This window comes from Mus caroli, unplaced genomic scaffold (genome assembly GCF_978045245.1).
Source record: "Mus caroli unplaced genomic scaffold, Mus_caroli_1 scaffold_13, whole genome shotgun sequence".
Taxonomy (NCBI): domain Eukaryota; kingdom Metazoa; phylum Chordata; class Mammalia; order Rodentia; family Muridae; genus Mus; species Mus caroli.
The window spans coordinates 27960834-27984314 of NW_028227268.1; the positions used below are offsets into that span (position 1 = coordinate 27960834).

General features: G+C 48.1%; 2 protein-coding genes and 1 long non-coding RNA gene across 23 annotated transcripts in view; 2 read left to right on the plus strand and 1 right to left on the minus strand.

Moving 5' to 3' along the window:
- Window positions 1–4402, plus strand: part of Cacna1g (calcium voltage-gated channel subunit alpha1 G) — a 66041-nt gene extending 61639 nt beyond the window's left edge. For 12 of the 17 annotated variants that reach the window (XM_085829654.1, XM_085829657.1, XM_085829655.1 and 9 more), the window contains 3 exons: window positions 1698–1875; window positions 2115–2284; window positions 3637–4402. In XM_085829654.1, coding sequence (XP_085685780.1) covers window positions 1698–1875; window positions 2115–2284; window positions 3637–4368 — 1080 coding nt within the window. In that variant the 3' untranslated portion in view covers window positions 4369–4402. Of the gene's footprint in view, window positions 1–106; window positions 242–1697; window positions 1876–2114; window positions 2285–3636 lie in introns of all 17 variants that reach the window. The other 5 variants (XM_085829651.1, XM_085829653.1, XM_085829652.1 and 2 more) reach the window with 1 other exon arrangement.
- Window positions 2455–9572, minus strand: LOC115032386 (uncharacterized). 4 transcript variants are annotated; one of them, XR_015044990.1, is made up of 5 exons: window positions 8505–8700; window positions 4730–4983; window positions 4393–4637; window positions 2699–2967; window positions 2455–2606 (listed from the first exon to the last, which is right to left on the minus strand). It is a non-coding gene; the product is annotated as an uncharacterized LOC115032386 (long non-coding RNA). The 4 variants fall into 4 exon arrangements; XR_015044988.1 differs by lacking the exon at window positions 8505–8700 and adding an exon at window positions 9489–9572 and having other exon boundaries at window positions 4393–4983; XR_015044987.1 differs by having other exon boundaries at window positions 4393–4983.
- Window positions 9573–22531: 12959 nt separating this feature from the next.
- The window catches only part of Abcc3 (ATP binding cassette subfamily C member 3), a 57019-nt gene continuing 56069 nt past the window's right edge, over window positions 22532–23481 (plus strand). For both annotated transcript variants that reach the window (XM_021176425.2, XM_021176426.2), the window contains exon 1: window positions 22532–22661. In XM_021176425.2, coding sequence (XP_021032084.1) covers window positions 22617–22661 — 45 coding nt within the window. In that variant the 5' untranslated portion in view covers window positions 22532–22616. The remainder of the gene's footprint in view (window positions 22662–23481) is intronic.

Below are 23481 nucleotides of genomic sequence, written 5' to 3' on the forward strand. Positions count from 1 at the left end.
ATGGGATGCCTTCTTCCCCGCTTTGTGGAAAAGGGGAAGTGGGGGCTGCAAGTGTGCCCAGTGTGTGTCCTGGTTTCTCACGCCTGCTCATCTCTCTCCTGTCTAGATCCCTCTAGCTGAGATGGAGGCTCTGTCTCTGACGTCAGAGATTGTGTCTGAACCGTCCTGCTCTCTAGCTCTGACGGATGACTCTTTGCCTGATGACACTCACACACTCTTACTTAGTGCCCTGGAGAGCAATGTACATGCACACATCCCTTGCTGCTCCCCCAGCCTGGGCTCGGCTGGCTGCAGGGCTCCAGGTCTTCCTCCCACTCTGTGCCCAGGTCCTGCCCAGAGGCGTTCACTTGTGGGCACAAAGTGCCCCAGCCTTTGCTGGCATGAATTTTTTCCTTGTACCCCCTGGGGGTAATAAAGGAATTAGATAAGATAAAAACCAAGACCCTGCTCAGAGGGGTCACATGAGCAGCCGTGGTGACAGGGTTATTCCAGGAACGACAGCCCAAAACAGAAGTGGCTTGGAAGTCAGCTTCTGTGTTTGGAGCCCTGTACCAGCCAACCCTCCCTCCCTGCTCCCTCCTCCTGCCTCTCTCTCATGAGACTCACTAGTGTCCTGGGTGAGACCCATATCTTTGCTGTCACCACCATGCCTTTCCCCCTGGGGAACTGTACCTGTTTCCTTTTGCTGTCCCTGTGTGTCTTTGTGTCCTGTCCTCAACAAGCTCCGGGGGCTTTGGTACTTTGACCTTCCTACCTTTCCTCAGTTTCCCCCTGCCCCCCCCCCACGACAGTGAGCAGCCCCCCCTCCTCTCACCGATTGCCTACTGGTGAGAGCTGGGTCAGCTGAGGCAGGATCTTGATCAAAGTCTGGGAGGGGCTCTAGAGGGTGTGGCCGGTTGGAAGGAGTGGGTCCTAGGATTGAGAATAGAAGGGAAAGACTCAGGCTCTACTCAGCCTTGCCATCTTCCACTTGCTGGGACTGAGACCAGCTGAGCCCATGGGCGGGGAGGGGCTTTTCAGCCTCCTTGAGACAGAGTAGCCTAGTGAAAAGGATTCTAAAGAGGGAGAGAGACTCTGGGATCTAGCCTTGGTTTCTTCTTCTGGGGTCCTGGGCTGGTCATTTCCTTTCTTTATAACAGGTTTCCCAGACTCACTCCCACCTCAGTCTGTCCCCTGAGGGAGTACTGAGTTCCCAGTGCCCAGGACTTGCTACCCACCTCCACCCTCTAGAGTCTCTGTGTGATTAAAGTAGATCCGCAGATTACGATGGGACATGTCCCTTGTGTTTACCTGTTATTTAACCTGCATGGATTAGCTCAGGCCTGTCCCCTGTTGATCCCTGGGGTAACTTTCAGACTCTCTGAGAGGATCACATGCAGTGCTGGGGGCTGCTCTCTCTTTTATCCCCTCCTGGTCCTCCACCATCCCCAACCCAGAGGCTCGCGGGTGATCCTGTGGGCATGCTCTCAGGGTGGGGCCTTTCCACTCCTTCCTCCCTGTACGTAGAGACTCATTGTATGTCTTCCTATTTCCTTCCATGCTCATGCCCATTACCTTGGCCTAGGAGGGTGTGGAGGTGGGTGTGGGGGGAGATTGTGGGTGTGGCGGGAGAGGGCTTAGTTCCTGCTGTCTAGCTTTTCCTCAGCTACCAAACCCCATCTGCATGCTCTTCACCCCATTCTCTGATCCTCTTGCAGATGGTACCTCACACTGAGGAGGGGCCAGTCCCGCTAGGACCAGACCTGCTGACTGTGAGGAAGTCTGGTGTCAGCCGGACACACTCTCTGCCCAATGACAGCTACATGTGCCGCAATGGGAGCACTGCCGAGAGATCCCTAGGACACAGGGGCTGGGGGCTCCCCAAAGCCCAGTCAGGTACCAAGTCTGGGGTGAAACAGATTAGCTCACACGAGGAGAGATGACCTTGCCTAAGACCAACAAAAAGCGGTGTCTCTTATTTTGAAGAAACTCTAAGCTAAAGGGAAATACCCAGACTAGAGGAGGGAGCTTTCATCCCAGGGCAGTGATGGGTAAAGGTTCTGATGGGGAGGAGGACCTGAAGGAAAGCATCAAACACTATCTCTACTCAATCCTCCCTGTCCCTTCCCCCACAGGCTCCATCTTGTCTGTTCACTCCCAACCAGCAGACACCAGCTGCATCCTACAGCTTCCCAAAGATGCATACTATCTGCTCCAGCCTCATGGGGCTCCCACCTGGGGCGCCATCCCTAAACTACCCCCACCTGGCCGCTCCCCTCTGGCTCAGAGGCCTCTCAGGCGCCAGGTAAGCAAGTGTGAAGGGCTTGACCTAGGTCCTGGGGTGAGACTCTCTAATTGGAATTCCTGTGCTGTCAGTAATGGCCAGAGTCAACACTTTTTTTTTTTTTAAAGATTTATTTATTTATTATATGTAAGTACACTGTAGCTGTCCTCAGACACTCCAGAAGAGGGCGCCAGATCTTGTTACAGATGGTTGTGAGCCACCATGTGGTTGCTGGGATTTGAACTCTGGACCTTGGGAAGAGCAGTCGGGTGCTCTTACCCACTGAGCCATCTCAGCAGCCCCCAGAGTCAACACTTTTATTCTTCCAGCCAATGTATACTGCCTGCCAATGAGAGAGCAGCTCTAGGTATTAGGGACACGGTATTGGGTAAAAGAGAAGTAGTTAGGAGTTTACCTCCCACCTCATGAACACACCTTGCTTCACTGAGGAGGCCTGGGGTCCAAGGTACAGTTGTTGCCATGGCAACCAACATCCATTGGAGGTGGTACCCAGGTATCAAGGCTCCCAATCCCAGGTCCAGAGTTTCCACCAATTCTTCACACTTTGGGCTACACTGAAGGACACAAGGCAGGGTTTATGTGTCTTTACTTCTGGCCAAGCCTGGGATCCACCATCCATGAACCAGAGAGTGACTTATAGAGCCAGATGATGCTTGTGTGCCTTGTGTTGATGTCTGTGTCTCCTGATCACAGATGTAGGAATATCTGTCAGCATCATGCTCGTGGGGGTCAGGCATGGTCCCTCTTCCCACACCCACTCCCCAAGCAGCTTCCTGCTGCTAGGCACTGGGACCCAGCTCCTGCTCTCTGAGCTCAGTAAGAACAGAGACACACATGCTATCAGATCACAGCAGCCACAGGTTAGAGCCGCATGGTGCTTGTGTATTATAGCAGGGAGCCCCGAGGAGACAAGGGTTAGTTTTACTTGAACTCATCACAGAAAACCCATGTTCAGCAGAGCAAGGGATGCTTGCCGTTGGGAAGGGAATTCAAGGCCAAGGGAATTGCTGCCTTGCTCTTTCTCCCTGAAGGCTAGAGGCACAAAGGGGCCAGCTTGGGAAGCAGAACTGGCGTGAGTTCTTTCTGGCCTCCCAGAGCCCAAAGACTGCAGAGAGTTCCTCCTGCAGGATTTGGGGAAGTGGAGCAGGGAGGACAAAAGAAAGGTTTGGTGGTTGAAGGGGAGGTGTGGTCCACAGAGCTCAGAGGGCTCATCACCCCCAATAAGAGAAGCTAATAGAGTGGTCCTGCAGCTTTGTGGGGGGTTAGGGACAGCCAGCATGACAGAAAGGATAAAGGATAATTCGACTTGGAAAAGAAATCTCTGGGCTGAGCCCTGCTTCCACTCCCTACAGGCAGCAATAAGGACTGACTCCCTGGACGTGCAGGGCCTGGGTAGCCGGGAAGACCTGTTGTCAGAGGTGAGTGGGCCCTCCTGCCCTCTGACCCGCTCCTCATCCTTCTGGGGCGGGTCGAGCATCCAGGTGCAGCAGCGCTCCGGCAGCCAGAGCAAAGTCTCCAAGCACATCCGCCTGCCAGCTCCTTGCCCAGGCCTGGAACCCGGCTGGGCCAAGGACCCTCAAGAGACCAGAAGCAGCTTAGAGCTGGACACGGAGCTGAGCTGGATTTCAGGAGACCTCCTGCCCAGCAGCCAGGAAGAACCCCTGTCCCCACGGGACTTGAAGAAGTGCTACAGTGTAGAGGCCCAGAGCTGCCGGCGCAGGCCTGGGTCCTGGCTAGACGAACAGAGGAGACACTCCATCGCTGTCAGCTGCCTGGACAGCGGCTCCCAGCCCCGCCTATGTCCAAGCCCCTCAAGCCTCGGGGGCCAACCTCTTGGGGGCCCTGGGAGCCGGCCTAAGAAAAAACTCAGCCCACCCAGTATCTCTATAGACCCCCCGGAGAGCCAGGGCCCTCGGCCCCCATGCAGTCCTGGCGTCTGCCTCAGGAGGAGGGCGCCGGCCAGTGACTCGAAGGATCCCTCGGCCTCCAGCCCCCTTGACAGCACGGCTGCCTCACCCTCCCCAAAGAAAGATGCGCTGAGTCTCTCTGGTTTGTCTTCTGACCCAACAGACCTGGACCCCTGAGTCCTACCCACTCTCCCCCATCACCTTTCTCCACTGGGTGCAGATCCTAGCTCCGCCTCCTGGGCAAGTCCTTCTGAATAGTCCCATGTAAGCAGCAAAGGGGCTTAAGTAGCCACGAGGCACCTCGCATGCCTTCTTCAGTGGCTGAGGGATGACAAGCAGGATTTCCGGAGAGTCAGTGTGAAGAGAGCACAGCCCTGGAGCCCCCCGGCCTCCGGGAAGAAGGAGAAGGAGAAGCCCAGTGTGGCCAAGGCTCTCGACACCAGGAGCTGTTGGGAGAAAGCAATACGTTTGTGCAGAATCTCTATGTATATTCTATTTTATTAAATTAATTGAATCTAGTATATGCTGGATGTACTACATTTTGTGACTGAAGAGACTTGGTTCCTTCTTCTTTTATGTGTCTCAGAATATTTCTGAGGCGAAAGCGTCTGTCTCTTGGCTATTTTAACCTAAAATAACCAGTCTAGTTATATTCCCTCTTGTAAAGCACAAGCTGGGGGCCGTGACGTGAGTGTATTACAACCCAACGGCGGCCCATCTTCAGCGGAAAGCAAGAACCATTTTGGAAACTGTCATGTAACTTATTTTCTCCTTTAACCTCGTCATCGTTTTCTGTAGGGGGAAAACAAAAAGAGAAAAAGAGAAAAAAAATGAGATTTTACAAATGAAATGGAACCTTTTTATATATATACATACATATCTATATATCTATATATCTATATAAAATAAAGTAATTTTCCAAAATAAAAAGTTAATTACAGTCCAGAGTAAAAGCAAAGGGGACGCAGAGATAGGCGTGTTTAGAGGCCTGGAGAAAGGAAGTGGGTGGTGGGAGGGAAGGTTCGGGGTTGCCTGTGTGTGCGTGTGCCTGAGCATTGGTGCATATGAGCTTTGTGTCTGAGAGAGGAAGAGCTCAAATGCCCAGCCCTGGAGGGCTCCATCCTTGCACCTCCCCTGCAAGCTTACAGGAGAGACCCCTGTGCCTGGGAGGGCTGGAAACAAGGCCTTCTGTTTTTCTATCAGAGCTTTATCACATCCTCTGAGCCAAGCAGCTCAGAGAATATGAGTAATTCCAGATTAATTCTTATTTCTGCTGACAGCTATCAGCGGCGCACTGAAAGCTAGAAATTGGCATAATGAAGCTGTTTTGGTTAATGGGGCCAGTGGAGGCTGGGAGGCAGCCTCAGCTGCTACAGAACTAAATCAAGGGGCCGGCGGGGGAGGGGCAGGTGCTTCTGGGTTTTCCCTGCCCTATTCTTCCACCCCAGCATCTGCCACACTCTGACTGGGTGGTGACCTGAGGTGTCTGGACTAAAGCCCCTTGCCTTGAACTTCATCTATCTGCCTGCTGATATTGAGATTAATCTGTGTAAACAGAGCAGGTTTCCCCCCCTCCCTCACCCACAAAAATGATGAGAATGCAGGGACCAGGACTGGAGTCCAGAGGAGACCTCCTGATGAAGCTGAAGGGTTGGTGGTAGCCAGAACACTGAGCTAGGGAGCTGGCTCCCTGAGGGGTGATAAATGATACAATTAAGGTGCTTACATGGTCTGCTGCTGCTTGCCCAGTGGGAGGGAGCCAGAGGAGAGGGAAAAGGGGGGAAAGGCCACCAGTGTAGGGGGGCCAGGAGTCTGGGGAGCCACCTGACCTAGAGCCACTTTCTGATGCTATGGTTGAAGTCCCCACGCCAAAAAAGCAGTAGCCAAAGACTCAGCCAGCCTGTTCACCCATCAGCCATTGCAAACATCTGTCCTATACCATTTCCACTCCCTTGAACATCCCCACCCCTTTCAAGCCAGGTGTGTGTGTGTGTGTGTGTGTGTGTGTGTGTGTGTGTGTGTGTACTCATGCTTTGGCATAGAAATCAGACCCAGGGTTTGTATGTATTTGATGCAGGACTCTACCACTAAGCTGCATTCCCAGCCCTTAGTTGGATTCTTGAAACCTAAGTGGCACCCCTCACTCACAGAGCCCATCTGCACAGGCAGTTGAGAGCCCGCAGTGCCAGGTTGCTGGTTGCTGGGAAGCTGGACTTGCAGGCGTCTGTCCTCTGGCCTACTTCCTAAGCTCAGAGAGCTTTTTTGATTGCTCTTTGGGGCAGAAATGATACCACTCGTGAAAGCAAACACCTGGTTTGATCTCCCTGGGGTGTTTGATGGCGCCCAGCTCTGATCCCTCTAGTCCTCTCAGCTGGAGAAAGGGGGTGTTTGTACAAGCTGGCTTTGCTCTCTCTCTCTCTCTCTCTCTCTCTCTCTCTCTCTTTCTTCTTAAGGGAAGCTGTACAAAATTCCTAGAGTTTTGCCACCTGGATCTAGAGATTAAGCTTTTATATTTTTGTAAAATTCTGTAGCTGTCTGTTCCTTATGGGTGGGAGGTTTGGGAAGTTGGGAAGGGGGAATTTGGAAGATCCCCCCTCCCTTTTTCTTCTTCTAGTGGTTAGAAGATTCTATGTCAAGGTGAAGCAGAAGGCTGAACCCTCTTCTTCACCCAGAATTTCCTCATTATCATCCCTGCCTCTGTAAACCCACAGCAGTGCAGTAATGCTCTAGTGTCACTTGAGGTAATGCATAGCATGCCTAATTCTTTCTACAATCCTGTTCTCCTGCCTCTCTCTTCCCAGTAATGACTAAAGAAGCTTGATGTGGGTCACACTGAACATGCTCTAGGGTTGCTCTCCAGGGAGCTACTGTGATCCACCCAGTGAGAAGGCAAAGACACCTTCTCCAGCTCCCCATCCCACACTATCTATGGACCCGAGAGCACTTCTCTGGCAGGATACCATGTCTTCGTAGAGACAGCTGGGTGGTACTTTGGACATATTAATAGATAGCAGAATGAAGGTGGATATTTGGAGGGGGGAGAGTATTGTGGTTAACTCTTCCAACATTGTAAAGTCTTTGTGGCCAGGCTCAGTGATGCATCTCAGCCCTTGGGAAAAGGAAGCAGGGGGGATCAGGATTTGGAGGAGATTCTCCACCACATAGTGAGCTGGAAACCAGCCTGGGCTACAAGATAGTCCCTGTCAAAACCAGCCAAACAAAAACCCACCAACAAAACAATGACATCGGTGATGGAAAGAAACTGGCGTGTCTCATTGCACAGGTTTGAAAGTAGAGAAGAAACAGCCGCTGAGTCTGAACAGTGCATGGTGATCTTGGGGAAGTGGGGTTGGGGAGACAGCAGGTCTTTGGTTAGGGCCTCTAACGCAGGGGCTTCTGAGACAAGGGTAGTGTGTGTGGGGTACTTTTGGAAGCTAGAACATCTCTCTCTCTCTCTCTCTCTCTCTCTCTCTCTCTCTCTCTCTCTCTCTCTCTCTTTCTCTCTCTCCCCCACCCCCCGGGTGCCTTGCCTTCATTCAGTCTTCTTCCTGGGGGTTCAAAGAAGAAACTGTGTCAAGAGCACCAGGCCTCCACCTCGGGCTTAGCTGCTTCAGTTTCCACCCCCAAGGCTCCAGGAAAAGGCCTGTCTGGGGGTGGGGAACTGGGAAAAAAAGGAGTGATCTGAGCTGGTGCTAAAAACAAACCTGAGGCTCACACGCAGTCTCTCGCTCCACCAAGGGCTAAAGCCAGGGAAGTACCCGGCTAGCTTTTTTTTTTTTCACGCAGTGGCGGGTTCATAGAGGTTAAGATCTGAGGTCACACAGTCAGAATTTGACTCTAGGGCTGGCCTTCTGCAGCCCACACTGTCTCAGTCTGTTCTCACTGCGGAGGAAGCAGGAAGCGATGGAAAGATCCATGCTTACAAAATGAAAAGAATTTTGCAAGAAGGCTAGGGGACCCTTTCCTGAAGTGGTCACATTGGGTTTGTAGAAATACACTTGTGTTCTCTGTGTGGCATAGTCAGTGGGCTAGAAGGGTCCATGGCCTCCCACCTGGTGGGATACTAGCCTCTAACATGATCCCAGCCATAGGGATTGTGGAGGAGTCCTTTGACTCTAGGTGATTTCTAGGTTCTCCAAGTTAATGCAGGTTCTGCAGTCACTCCAGGTTTCCAGGCAACGTCTTTCCCTAGAATGGCTCGTTCTGCCCTTTGAACCCCTGGCACCTGCTTGTCTCAATCACCACCGTCTCCACCCTTCTTTCCTGCTCCCATCCGGACCTCTGCCCACTTTCCAAACAGGTTTCAGCCTCACCTTCATCCGTTCTCCCAACGTTGTCTGGTGCCCTATGGTTTCCCCTGCTGAGGCGCCAACCTGCCCCACCTCGGTGACAGCCATGTAGTGAGGGCATTAGACACCAGGTGGCAGCACAGAGCACTTTCAGCTGGTGCCACCCAGGGTTTCTCTGGAAGAGGGATAAATCTGGGAAGAAGATACCAACCCTGGTGGATCCGTCCACAGACAGAAGCCCTGTATAGCCCAAAAGAGGAAACAGCTCACAGTGTGAAGAACTTGTCTGTGTGAAATCACGGACTAGAACACACCATCTGAGCGCTGGGGAGCCACAGCCGGGTGGAAAGGGAGGGTGAGTCCCTGGTGCCAACAGGCCCCTTAAGGCCACTAAACTAATCCCAGACAGAGGTGGCATGTTGGATAGGGGACTTAATTCTCAAAGCAAATTTAGTTGTTTACTGATCCCATCTGTAGGGCAGGATAAAGTGTATCAAGGAATGAGCTGCCCAGTAAACTCCAGGAGGGAAGTCTGCTACAAACCCCACACTCTGCGTGCCTTAGCTCCTAACCCAGTGTATGAGCTTGGCTGAGACCCACAGATCCTATTAATTATTACTTTGAAAACTCTGAAATCGGGTGCAGTAGCCAAGCCCTAGCCTGCATGCCAATTAGATGGGGGAGCAGGCTGGGGCAGAGGACAGGCTTGCTGAGACTGGGAGGGGACCAGGCAGATCCAGCTGGGCTGAAGTCTGGCGGAAGCAGGAAGGGGGAAGCAGGGTGTGCGCCGGAGCATAATTTAGGGGTGTTCACAAGCTTTAAAGGTCCGTAAAGGAGTCATTCAGTGAGATGGGGGATGGGGGGGTCACATTGCTGGTTCTACACTGTCACTTTTGTTAGCTCCAACCCGCCCTGCCCACAGGCAGCATTTCCTGTGCCTAGGTCTTCCGGTCTCCTTTGCGTTTCTTTCTAGCTCCTGCTGCTATGCCCACTCTGGATTTGCCTTACCCTTTTTCTTCTCTTGCCCGTTTTCTTGCCAGGAAATCCCTGACGCGGGACTGCTTCAAGATGCTCACTGGCGGGGGAGACATAGCGCATGCGTCGCCCATCTAGTTTGGAATCACAGCCAAGTGGAACAGCAGGTCGAGGCATTGGTCACCAGACTCTGTTCCCCTCTATGCCTCAGCTCAAACCTTGTTGCTCCTCTCGTCATCCCATTCGATAGAAATATCTTGGTTCTGAATACTCAAAGGTAGAGTGGGCCTTGCTCACTTTGGGGACTGTTCCTCGTGACACGGTGGCCTCACTACCTACCTTCTAAGGAAATGGCATTCTGAGAAATGTTGCTTTAACTTCCCCTGTACAAAGCAAACTTTCACTCAATCTGTAATAAGTTAACCATATTCTCTGAGATTATTTACAGCCATGCACTCACTCCGCCACAGGCTGCGCATTCAACCTGTTCAGAATTACCTTCAAAGACTGTAATCACTCTTGCTATGCTTTGGACATCCCACTGTACCATGTTCCCTATTTTCCCTTTGGGACTCTTTCATGCCCCTGACTCAGAACAATGTATGTGTATGGAAGATGTGGTAACCAGGTCTAAGACCATTCGCTTGGAAACATCGAGGGGTTGAAAGCAACGTCACTTCCTCCTTCTCCCGCAGAAATCTGTGGGTACGGATTCCTAATGATCTGACTGTGGCTTTGTGTGCTGTTCTGAATCAGTAGGGCCAGGAAGACGATTTTTCTCCCTATGGGAATCCTGTAAAAGATGAAGACAAAGGCTCCTCGCTCTTTTTCATTACTGGATTTACTATGCTGCTCAATAGAGAGGACGGCCTTTGTTCAGAATCTACTTTTTAGACTCTTTTAGATTAGGTTACTCTCTTTCAGACTAGTCTTCTTTTAGATTAGACTAAATTAGATTAGGACAGGAAATATGAAGCCCTCTTGGGTAAAGGGCACCAAGAGCTAGTCTTTAGTCTTTTATATGGCATAGCCTCATTTGGACGCCTTGCTGGAGGAAGCATTCTTCCGCCCAGCCACCCACTTGAGTTGTTGGTAAGTGAGCCACAAGCACAGGGACTTTCTGATAGGTACTGAGGAAATCGGTCTCCTTCTTGCCAGGCTGATTTAGTCTGGGGAAAGCTCTTGCTTTCACTCTGGGGAACTCTCTGTCCCCTGAATTTTGAGCTCATGCACAGCAGTTGATGACTCTGCTTGTGAGAATCAGAGCTAAGATGCCTTCAGAAGACATTTATGTGCCTTTAAAGCATTATTCAAAAGGACTGCCCCTGGCATCCTGAAAGAGACTTGGGCAGGGCAGGGTGGGATTGGTAACCCAATTGTGCTGTGCATAGGACAGGTTCACTGGAAGCACTTAATTCTTTGGAACCAAGTTAGGTGAGCTGTAAAGTAATATCAACAGAGGAGAGGGGAACTTCTGGGAAAATCATTACCTACTAAAATTCTTGTATTCCCTCAGCCTAATTTTCTGCCAGTTTGTAATCCGTACCCACAAAATGACTTCCAAAAATGTCTTGAAGCGGCTTCTCAAACAGGAGAATTTTTAACCTCATATCCTTTCTTTAGAGAAGACAATGCCCAGTCATGAAGGGCTCTTGTTTTCCTGCTTAAAGATTTTTTTTTAAAGAGCATTAAAGAGAATGGGGGCCAAGGCCATTTTCCCCATGAATAAATAGATGTTATAGCAAATATTATGAAATATCACCTTTTGGCTGGCAAGCCCTTATGAGAACAATGCTTACCACTGCTCAATATAGTTTATAGTTCCAGGGGTGGGTGGATACATGCCTGTCTGTTGCTGCTTACAGTCAAAGGCAGCAACCCTCTCCGAATGTTATTTAGGATCAACTGATCAGATTCAAGGAAACTTTGAAACTGTAGCTCTGCCACTCTGCCAAGACTGCATTTAATAAACAGAGCAGTAGAGCCAGTGCAAAGGGCTCGGAACAATTTCTCTGATCATAGCCCTCTTCTGGAGTCGTTTTCCACTATAGGACAAAAACTTACAGAGCCATGAAATGATCCTTGTCTACAACAAGCTACAGAGCGACAGACAACAAAGTGGCTGTTCACATCATATCTCTTTCATTAATTTATGGAAATGCAATTTCTGACTGCAATAAAAACTTCTTCATTGCACAGTAGTTGCAGCCAGGGCTTGTACTGGCAAGTTTTGTCAGTTCGACACAAGCTAGAGGCATCAGAGAGGAAGGAGCCTCAATTGGGAAAATGTCTCCATATGATTGGACTGTCACCAAGCCTGTTTCTCAATTAGTGATTGATGGGGGAGGTGCCAGACATTATGGGTGGAGCTACACCCTGGGCTAGTGTCCTGGGTTCTATAAGAAAGGAGACTGAGCAAGCCCTATGGAACAAGCCAGTAAGCAGGACTCTTCCATGACCTCTGGAACTCCTGCCCTCCAGGTTTCTATCCCATTTAAGTTCTTTTCCCGACTTCCTTCGATGACAAATAGTGATGTGGAAGTGTAAGCGAAATAAACCCTTTCTTCCCCATGTTGGTTTTGGTCATGGTGTTTCATCACCGGAATAGTAACCCTGACTACGTCAGCATGCTGATGTGGTTAAAGCATGCCAGAATATTGGTGCCAAGGAGCACAAAGCCCAAGTTCTAGAAGCAGCCCTGAAACCTCCTGCATGCTTTACACATGGAATAAGAAAAGGCCATTTGCAAAAACAATGCAGATAAACAGATACAAGTAAGTCTCAGCCTGGGAAACCCTCTTTTAAAATATATCCAAAGAGTATTGAGAATTTTCTCTAGGCCAATCAATGTCATTCTAAATTTGATAAAGGTGATCCAAATTTGGAAATGGGAAGATGAATACAAAGGGCAGTTAGATAAAGATATAAACCAGCCCTTCTGCACCCTGAGTTTGGAAGCCCAGAGCCTCCTCCCCTGCACTATCTCCCAGATGCCAGGAACATAGCCAGCTATTGCCACTGCTGGTCTTATCCCTTTAGGCCTTTTGAAACAATCCCTCTGGTTCCACCCCTAACCCTAAGACTATAAAAGAACTACTCACCAGTATTAAAAATAATTCTACATTAGGCTTATCTTTAGTTAAAGCTGTAAAATTAGGTGTAATAGGAAAAGCAACGAGGCTCCCCACAGACTTATGGGAATTCCTTCCTACAAAATGATTTGACTAAATTTTAGGTAAAACAAATTGAATGATAGGAAGTGTTTTTGTTTGCCCAGATGTTGCTGACTCAAGTTATACAGGTCAAATTCATACTATGGTTCATTCCCAGCGGCGACAAGAAATGTCAGCATTAACTCAGTCAGAGTAATTGATTACTATACCTTATCTAACATCCCCAGGCTCATGATGATTATTGGAAAATCAAAGACTTGATTCCTCCGATGCACACTGGGCTCAGCTGATGTGTCTTGATCGGCCTTCTATTACAGTTTTAGTCAACCAGATCCCCATAACTGCCATGGTCGACACAGGAGCTCATGTTTTTAGCATAGCTAAACAATCCTGTCCCTCTAATCATGCTTAAGCCTTCAGATGCAGACATCCAAGGGAGGGGGGCAAAAGTTGTCTCCTACCAGGTATAGAAGCCTTATGTGCTGCCTCCCTGACTGCAAGTGCATCTTGCCCTTAACCTTCTTCCCTTTGAGGGCAAGACCTCCTGTGTTGTAGCCGGCCAGCAGCTCGCAACATGAACGGTTCGACTGATATGGCTGCTCGAGCTAAGGGAGGGACTAGAAGGGGAGAAAGAAGAAGCAGAGCCAAGACAAGTTCACCCTGTTCAAAGCTCAATTTTACTTGTTCAGACACTCAGTTATAAAGGAAGGGGGAGGGAACCCGATTCTCGCTGAATGGTCTCGGGGGTCCAGTAGCAGGGTGAACACGTGTGTGGCTTCAAGCAGTAAAGCGGCATGGTCCAGCAGTGGGCGTGGCAGAACGAATGAGCAGGAAACTCCACCCCTGAGCCAGCAGGTTACAGGCTGAGGGTGGGAAGACTATATCTCCTCCCATTTGTTAACAAAAAATAAAAAAAAGAAGGGAAGGGCTGGCCTGAGGCAAAAAAAAAAATTATTTATGCTCAATAGTTTTGCCTGAATTTTTAGGGCTTAAAGAAAAAACCTGCTTCCGTGGGATTTCTTAACTTTTTTTATGGTAAACTGTATCTGGCTAAGACTGTCCTTTTTATTCTAGTGAGCAACTAACAGAATAGCCCTGAGCTGTAGGCTCTGACTTTATAATGCTAATTAGTGCTGAATAGGTAACTTCCTGGTTGCATTTTAAGTAGGGCGTTGGAACCCTGGCTAAGTTTGACTGAACAAATTTGAAATACACTTTATTAAGAATAACACTGAGGGCTGGTGAGATGGCTCAGTGGGTAAGAGCACCCGACTGCTCTTTCAAAGGTCCAGAGTTCAAATCCCAGCAACCACATGGTGGCTCACAACCATCTGTAACAAGATCTGACGTCCTCTTCTGGAGTGTCTGAGGACAGCTACAGTGTACTTACATATAATAAATAAATCTTTAAAAAAAAAAAGAATAACACTGAGTTGATATTCTTCTGCAATTTTGGATGCCAGGGGGGAAACAGGGAGAAGGGGGGTGACGACAGGCTCCGTAGTATAAGGCCAATTGGCTTTTTTATTTGGGTGCGAGGCAGTGAGGCTTGAGGTGGGAGGCTTGCCCTTTCAACAGTACGGTCTCCAACCTCTCTCCCCCCTATTAATTAAGTTTAATAAGGCAACGCTTAACTGAGGTGATCAAATGATTTTCTCATCCGTAGATGAGTGGGTTTTTAACCTTGGCTTGGGTGGACATTGACCCGATTATTCTCGTGGGTGTTATCACAACCCACACCTGTGGCTCTTGGTACCTTTTGGGGAGGGGGAGGCAGAGCCTTAAGTATATATATATATATATATATATATATATATATATATTTTTTTTTTTTTTTTGATACCAACCTCTATTTTAAACTGAGTATATCGCACAGGGAACTCGGAAACGGTCAAGCTGGACCTTCCCCTGCAGTAATTTCTGCACCAAGCGATACCCATACTGTATTCGTATGATCACGAACCAGTATGCACAATTCTGAGTATTGTGCAGCTCCTAAAGGAGAATTGTCAACCTCAGATTTAGCAAGGCCTAGGCAAGAATTATGTCATTAGTAACACCACGATTTGTGGCTAAAATAGGAGCTGGAAGTCTTTCCTCCTCATCCCTGTTATTCCCATAGCCTGAGGAACTAAGGACACCTTGCAGTAACAGCAAGGGTGAAAAGCCAGAGGCCAGCTAAGGGACTAAGCCCGTTTATCAAAATAAAATCTAATCTCTGTAAATATTTGAAATTTTTACTTTTCTAGCCCTCTTGGTAAGTCTAATTTCTAACTCAGACTGAAAGCCACATGCTGGAATGTCCTTGGAAGGAAGATAGTAGTTGCCACCTGTGTGCTCTTGGGGGCAGGGATGTAAGCCTGTTGGTCCCGCTGGGGAATGTAGATTGACCTGCTTGAAAAAAGAAAGAGATCTAGACAATGAGAAAGTAGCAATGTAAATTTTTTTTTTTGGGGGGGGGGGAGTCCAGGTACTTTATTCAGTTGCAAATTGTAAAGCTATGGCTAGTCTCCGGCCTCCTGTAGGGGAGTTGGCTCAGAGGAAAACAGCGTTTCTGGGAGCTTCTGTTCCCAGCTGAATTCTAAGCACAAGAGGAATTTTAGTCTTCAGAATGATACTTACGAGAAGAGTCAGGATCTGTGTTCATCTGACAAATTAATCTCTCTGGCAGCCACCGTGCTCCATCTTTATCTCGTGAAAAGACACAAACCGAGCCTCTTCCCCAGATTAGAACCGGATATGGACCCTTCCATTCGTTAGTCAGGGGGTCCTTCCATTTTACCAATGCATAAGAATTAGAAGTAACTGGATGCCAATGGCGATCTGCTGCAGACTGACCTTTAACATCAGTTTGTAAAAAGTTTAGAACAAATAAGGTAAAGGTGAGATGAGCCTTTGGTGACCTTGGGGGATATAGCCTGTCTCACTGGCGTTGAAATAGCTCTCTATACCTGGTCATTCTTTTTCCTAAAGACCACTAAAAATCACCTACTCAAATTTTCTTGAATAAAAGGTCTCCCCCCCCTCAGTTTGTGTAAATCAGTGACCCACTGAAGGAGACAGACGTAATATTTATATCAGCTAATTCAAGAACACTTGAAGCTGACCATATAGAACCGTCTTTTAGGGTCCAGATGACTCCTAACTTCTGTATTTCCCAGAAATCTGGTAAATGGAGGCTTTTATGTGATCTTTGTGTTGTTAATATCCAATGCCATCCATCCCTCTGGTGTTCTGCAGCCAGGAGTTCCCTCTCCTACCATGGTTCCTCAAACTACAATGTGATGATGATGATGGTAGTGATGATGATGGTGATGATGGCTTTCAAGACAAGATTTCTCTGTGTAGCCCTGGTTGTCCTGGAATTACCTTTGTAGACTAGGCTGGCCTCAAACTCAGAGATCTACCTGTCTCTGCCTCTTCTATACTGGAATTAAAGGCATGTGACACTATATCTCAGTCCCACGTAATAATAATAATAATAGTAATAATAATGTAATATAATACTATAATACATATTGTACAACAATTATAATAATAATTATTATTATTGGTAATAAATATTATTATTGGTTTTAAGGTTTTTTTTTACTATCCCTTTACATCCTGATGCTGAAGATTTGCTTTTTCCATACAATCAAGCATCTATGTTTTGCTTTCAATAGAATGTTTTTCCCCAAGTAATGACCATTAGCACCACCTTCTGCCAATGGTGGGTTAACAAGGCACTATACCCTACTAGAACAACTGTCACTCATCTGAGCAGCCCCCCACCCAATGGGCAGAGCTCCCATCCAAAGGGCCACCCTTTCTGCCTTCTCTTAAACTTCACTGATTACAATTGTCTGTTCCAAGAAAGCCAATGCTAAGCTCTCCTCAATAATCTCAGGCACTGTCAATGGCTTTCTGTTTAACTTGGGATTTCCCAGTGTAGCCTCCTCACCTTTTTTATTCTCTTAAAGGAGATGCTCACTTAAACTCACCTCACGGGGTAACTCCTGGCCTTGTAGCAATCACAATTGGACATTCCAGCTCTGAATCAAAGACGACGACTTTTCACAGTCACTTAGATTCAACGTCCCCATCAGCATTTTAAAGCAGCTGTTTCTTCCCCATAAACCTCACCAAAACGGTTTTTTACTCAAAAAATTACTCTTACTCAATGAGGCAGAAGTTTTTAACTCAGTGGACAAGACCCTAATATTCATTTTCTCTTTCTTACAATTATTTATTTATTTATTTATTTAATGTATGTGAGTACACTGTCACTCTCTTCAGACACTCCAGAAGAGGACATCAGATCCCATTACAAATGGTTGTGAGAGCCCATGTGGTTTGCTGGGAATTGAACTCAGGACCTTTAGGAAGAGCAGTCAGTCTGTGCTCTTAAACTCAGAGCCATCTCTCTAGCCCCAACCCTGATATTCTTTATCCTTCTATACTTCAAGACAAATTCAACTTTCTCTAGCAGCCCCCAGAAGAATGGGAAATGGCTTTTACTGACTTGGGGGGCGGGGGAGGGTACACATACATCATTTCACCTCCCTCCGATGAAGTCTCTGTGGGATGACATCACATCCCTTTACAACCCTGTTCTGCCACAAGTACACATCCTATTTCTGATGCATTGATCATTTCTCAGATGGAGTCAATAATTTGGGCAAAGGAGCCATTCCATGGTGTGAGGATGCTGGACATGGCTCTTTTTGTTACCCTCCTAGAATAGCGCCCCCCCACTCCTGCCCCCCCATTCCCTCCCCCTACTCCCCCCCCCCCCATGGGCAGAACTTTTCCTGCCCTTTCTGCTTTCAAATCCCTGCTCAGTCTTTCCATTTATGGACCGATTCTCACTACAGCTCAAGCCATCCCACTCTTACTTCTAGCTGTTATGGAGGCTGTGACCCTAGGAAAAGACCATAGACTTAATCCAATATAATTAAAGGAGTTATTGATTAGTTGCTAGCAGGATGGCAGCCTTAAAGGCAAATCTCAGGCATGTTGTAAAGGAAAGGTTTTGGGTTTTTTGTTTGTCTGTTTTGAGAGGTTTGTTTTGGTTGGTTGGTTTTTTGTTTTGTATTGTTTTGTTTTTTGGTTTTTTTCAAGACAGGGTTTCTCTGTGTGTACCTTTAGGCTGTCCTGGAACCCATTCTGTAGACCAGGCTGGCCTCAAACTCACAGAAATCCACCCACAGAGATCTACCTGCTTTTGCCTCCCAAGTGCTTGATTAAAGACATGTGCCATCACCATCCAGCTATTCTCTAATTTACTTATTTATTTTGTTTTTTTTTTTTTGTGAGAATAGGTTTCTCTTTGTAACCTTGGCTGTCCTGGAACTGGCTCTATAGACCAGGCTGGCCTTGAACTCAGAGATCTGTCAGCATCTGCCTCTCGAGTGCTGAGATTAAAGGCGTGCATACCAGCAAGGAAGGGTGTTTTTAAAGGCAAAAACCATAAGAAGATATTTAATAGCTACACAAGCAAGCATAAATGGTCTGCCCTGTTAAGGTAAGTGGTCAAAGCGACCCACAGTAATCCCTGTATCTGTGTAAACAAGTTACAGAAGCTAAAACGCAGCTAGTCATATCATAACAAGTAGATGGTTACAGTTGTACATTTTTGGGCCTGAGCCACTGAGTGAGGGCTACTGGGAACTTGTCCTCCAGGGACTGAAGTCGGGCAAACATCTAGTGGTACCAAGATGGATGCCTAGCATAAAATGGAGTTTCTTTAGCCATCAGAAAACCACCTTGGCTCATTCCTCAGACTTCTTGTTATCAGTGTTTAGCTCTATCCAAAGCCTCCTATCAATTGTTGGGTTCCTCCATCCCCCAGCTGAGAGCAGCGAATCCCTGGAATCTTCCACCTAATGATCTTTGGCCAACAGGTGCAATTCATGTAAATTTCTCTGTTCACTGAAAAAAAAAATTGTCCACGCTTGCATTGGTGCTTTTTCAGGCATTGTCCTTACTACCTCGCAAACACATGAGTCTGCTCAAGCTGTCTGTAGACACTTGTTAACTGCCCTCTCTGTAATGGGCATCCCCAAACAAATACAAACAAGGGTCCCACTTACATAGCTAAAACGTCTCTCTTTTTAACAATTTTGGGAAATTCACCTATCTCATGGCATTCTCTATAATCGCCAAGGAGAAGCCATAACTGAACATGCCTACTTCTAACCAGAAATCAAATACATAAACAAGAAGGTAGGGACAAGGGGGTTGGCTGCTCAGGAATTAGCTTTAAAAATGGTACATTATTCCTCTCGATTCCCCTCCCCAAAACTGCAGAAAAACATGTTAAGAAGCAAGAGATTTTACAAAAAATGAATGGCTTTATATGAACTCCCTCAAGAATCCAACCAATAGCTGGAAGCTCCTTCTCCCCATTAATCAGAGCCCAGGCTCCACATCTGTGTTTTCTCCTATAGGACCTCTCTTGATCCCAGTGTAGGTGCTAAAGTCAGACCATGAGCTGCTACCAAAAGAGAACAACCTGACAAATTCTATTGAGTTTCAAATCCAGTGGCCTTGCTCATTTGCCTCCTGCCTTTACCACCTTTTCCATAGAACCATTGGAACCGAAGGAATGCACCAGGAATGGGTAGTTCTTCTTTCATGAGAGTAACTGGTTAGTCAATCGACAAACACTCCCTGAGGACTCAGCCAAGCACTGCCTTGGGTGATAAAGAATACTACAATAAAAAAAGATTTATTCCCTGTACTCAATGTTCACAGGCCACTGGGGAGGCAGTAGTTGTGATATAGGGAAGAGACTTCTTGTTGATTTAGACAGGTTCTCATATAGCTTAGACTAGTCTCGCACTCACTGGGTAGCTGAGGCTGGCCTTGAACTTGTGATCTGTTACCTCCATCTCCCAAATGCTGAGATTCCACTTATGCACTACCATGCTCAATACTGACAGAGATCTTGAAGGATAAACAGAGTTTGGCAAGTGCAGGGGGTCAGCGGAATTAGGAAAGGGTCTGCTGGGCAGCTTGGGAGGTGGGCTAAGGGCAGGGGTGCAATAGCCGAGGGTCCAGGAAGTACATTCAGTCCAGGGAGCTACCTGGAGTAGCCATATATGGAAGCTGCATACAGAAGAGGGCCCTTAGTACCTGTACCAGATGGAGCTCTGAGGCCCTGGCAAACTATGGGCGGTCTCAAGGCCTGAGCTCTCTTGCTTGGGTGAGACAAGCAATCAAAACAGCGATGTCCTGCAAACACTATTATAGTAGTCATTTTATGGAGGGGGGTTATTCTACATCTCCTTTTTGTTCTCAGATATATGCAGGGCATTTCTATGCTCACTTAGCCCGTTTAGCTCCCAAGTAAATGACACAGAGAACTGGTGATTTTATTAACAAGCTGCTGGGACTAGAGCTGGGCAGATAGTTGTATATTTTAACCCTCTATGCTATATTGCTATTTCCCAGTCATGTGCTCTGAGTTACTTGCCAATCTGTCCCACCTGGGCTCCTTCTGCTATAGTTGTCTGTCCTCGGGGCAAACTTCTCTTGACCACACGCTCATGGTCCATCCTGTCTCACTCCCTTCTCCCTCTTCTTTCTTCCTCCCCCATGGTCCCTTCCTGAGTCCCTTCCCTCAATTTTCGAGTTCCACCTTTCTACCTCCTCTGCCAGTCACAGGCTCCAGGTTTTTATTAACCAATCAGAGATCATTGGGGAGCATTCTTTACAGCACACCGGTCATTACAATGCCTATCTCTGAACTGTAACCTGATCTTGTGGTACAGAACTCAGCACCTGAATACCCAACACTCAAGACCAACCCTGACACACTATGCTTGTTCTTCAAGGAGCATAGGGGAAAAAAAAGAGAGACCACATTCCATAAGAGGCCAGTAAGAGTGCACCCCCAACATTTCCAGAGGTAGGGGAAGGCAAGGATCACCAAGGAGTGCATCATGACTTTGGAACCTCCCAGCTTGTATGGAGAGACCAGAGAAGGCAGAAAGGATGGAAAGGCTGATGTCATGGAAGAGGGTGCTTTGCTCCAGTGCTGTACCCAGATTCCTGCCCTCAAATTGGAGGCCTAACAAAAGAACTTCACGCTGACCTTGAGCTGGAAGGTCCCAGGGAATGAGAAGGGTCAACTGGGGTTGGGGGAGGCTCATCTTCCTAAAGGATTCCAGAGGAAGGTCCCTTAGTCTCCTCAAGCTCAGAATTATACTGGTGGGTTTTATCCATGGCCCAACTCTAAGAGAAAGCCCAGTAGTAAAATGCCATGGAGGGGTGCTGGGAAAGTCTTGTTTAAGGTTAGCGGAAGGCTCAGAGGCTGGCTCCCAGATGCTTTGATCTTAGATGCCTAGACTACAGGGTAGGAAAGGGGCTTCCGTGGTCCTTTGCTAACTCACTTTGTCCATGAAACTGGTCCCAGAGACATGAGGAGCCTGTCACGGTTACATAAGGTACTGTAGATACTACCTGAGGCATGGAGGGGAGGTAGGCGTGACTGCTGGCTGCCTTGAGGACCTTCCAGAGTCTTCACACAGAACTGTAACCAAGGGCACATTACTAGTTACAGAAGCTCCACGAAGTCTTCTGTACAGAGGTTGGAGGAAGACAGGATGGGAAAAAAGAGGAGAAAGGGGCAGAGGGAGGAGAGAAATAGCACAGGTGACTAACTGTCCCACCCCCACTCTACTAGCTCCTCCCTAATCTGGCTTCCAGTACTTCCTGCCTGCCCAGAGGGGTAATGGATGGTCTACACTATCCTACCGGGTCCCTCCAACGCCTTCAGGAGGCTAGAAATACCCTGTCCTGACTGGGAAACAAATGCCAACCACACACACACACACACACCAAGAGGTTGCAGATAGACACAGGGGTAAATTAGACCAAGAGGATTTCTGCTCACTCCAGAGAGGTGTGGGTGAGTTGGGATCGTATCAGGGAAGAGAGAGAGGGAGGGGAACCCAGCATAGCCAAGCTGGGAAGGCCATTTTACAGACTGACAATGTGGAGGCTCAGTGTTAAGACACGGGCGCATGCCTTTAATCTAAGCCCTTAGGAGGCACAGGCAAGCAGGTCTCTGAGTTCAAGGCCAGCCTGGTCTACAAAGTGATTTCCAGGGCAGCCAGGGCTACACAGAGAAACCCTGTGGTTTCTCAAAAAGCCAAAAAGCCAAAAAAAAAAAAAAAAAAAAAAAAAAAAAGCCATGACAGCAACAACAAAGGATCAAGGTGCTAGTGAGGTATCTTCCTGGGGCCTCACTGGGATTAACCTAGGTTGGGTATTACATGTAGTCCATGTGCGATATATATATATATATATATATATATATTTTCTTTTTTTTTTTCTGTTGAATCCTCAGAAAACTCAGTGTGAAGGATTCTATTATGGTGATCCATACTTCACCAGTGCAAAAGTAGGGAAGAGAAGTGCCCTGGACAAGACAGACTAGGGAGCCACAGAACCTGAGAAGGCAGCAACTTAAGGGGACCACAGGGAAGTCATACACCCATCTATTTGGTACTAGGACCAACTTCATGCCCCACTCCCCTGCTGTACACATGTGCATAGACACATCACATAAATGTGCTGGTCTCAGTTCTCTGGTAACGTATGAAGAGAGAGACTGGGCTCACGAGCACTTCACATACTATAGACGATGATCTCCTATTTATTTATAAAGCCAGAAATGACCCTACCTTTAGAAAGGACTTCTTTTACAGTGAGACTCATTCCCAGGTCCTTCAGCTTCGGGGTCTATAAGCTCAGGGACTAGTACAGTCAACTACCCGTCCTTACTCTACTGTCCCTTTCTTACAGTACCCTTTAGGTACCAGCACTTTTACCAAGGCTGTGTCGCAATCGCTGGGGACCGGGAGAACTTGACCCAGAGGGCCTGAGGGCGGGGCGGGGAGGAGTGCCGATGGAGCAGGGAGTCCGAGGCGGTTCCGGGGCAGATCTGCTGGGGCTGAGCTGAACTGAGATTCCAAGTCCTGCGGTGCACCAGAGCCACATGGACCGCCTGTGCGGCTCCGGAGAGCTGGGCTCCAAGTTCTGGGTAAGAAGCGTCCGTCTCTTGGTATCCGTGCTACGGAGGAAGTAGGTGTCAACCGTGGGATGTCTGGTCTCTCGCCCCAACACAGCCCTCCGGAGGAGGCACCTCCAGAGTGTGGAGTGCGGGAGCAGCAGCTGATGCCCTGGAAAGGCGGATGTGCATAGTCAGACCTGGGAGGGTCTAAGCTCCAAAGGGGGAAGAATGGGCGCAGAAGGATGTATAGCCACGGCCGTGCCTTGACCTACCGCGGGGAGAAGCTAGGCAGAAAGGAAATTGCAGGGCGCCAAGAATAGGGAAGCACAGGCACTTGCCTGTTAGTGTAAGTCTCTCTGTCTGGTGGATCCCAGGGACTTTTTGCATTCTGCATAGAAGAACAGTTTGCATTTTGCCTGCATCCCTAATGAATTAATCCACCCCACCCCCCTCCAGCACTGGACCCGACCCAGTAACTGTGCCTTGGTTGTTCATCCAATCTTCCTTGCCTATACCCTAGGGCATCCAGAGCCCTAATCCGTCAGGACTTGGTACAGCTGGACCTTCCAGGCCCTGTTTTGGGAGGCTACTGTTTCTGTGAGCAAGATCCACCTGCAGGTCTGTAAGGAGACTCTATCTACACCCAGGACATGAGAGAGAGAGAGAGAGAGAGAGAGAGAGAGAGAGAGAGAGAGAGAGAGAGAGAGAGAGAGAGAGAGAGAGAGAGAGAGAGAGAGAGAGAGAAGGGACTGAGGTGTCTGAGCCCAAACCTTTCCATTGATAGATAAGGGAAATGGGGGTCTAGAGAGGTAGGGAATTGTGCCAAAGCACCCAATTCCACGAAACCAGA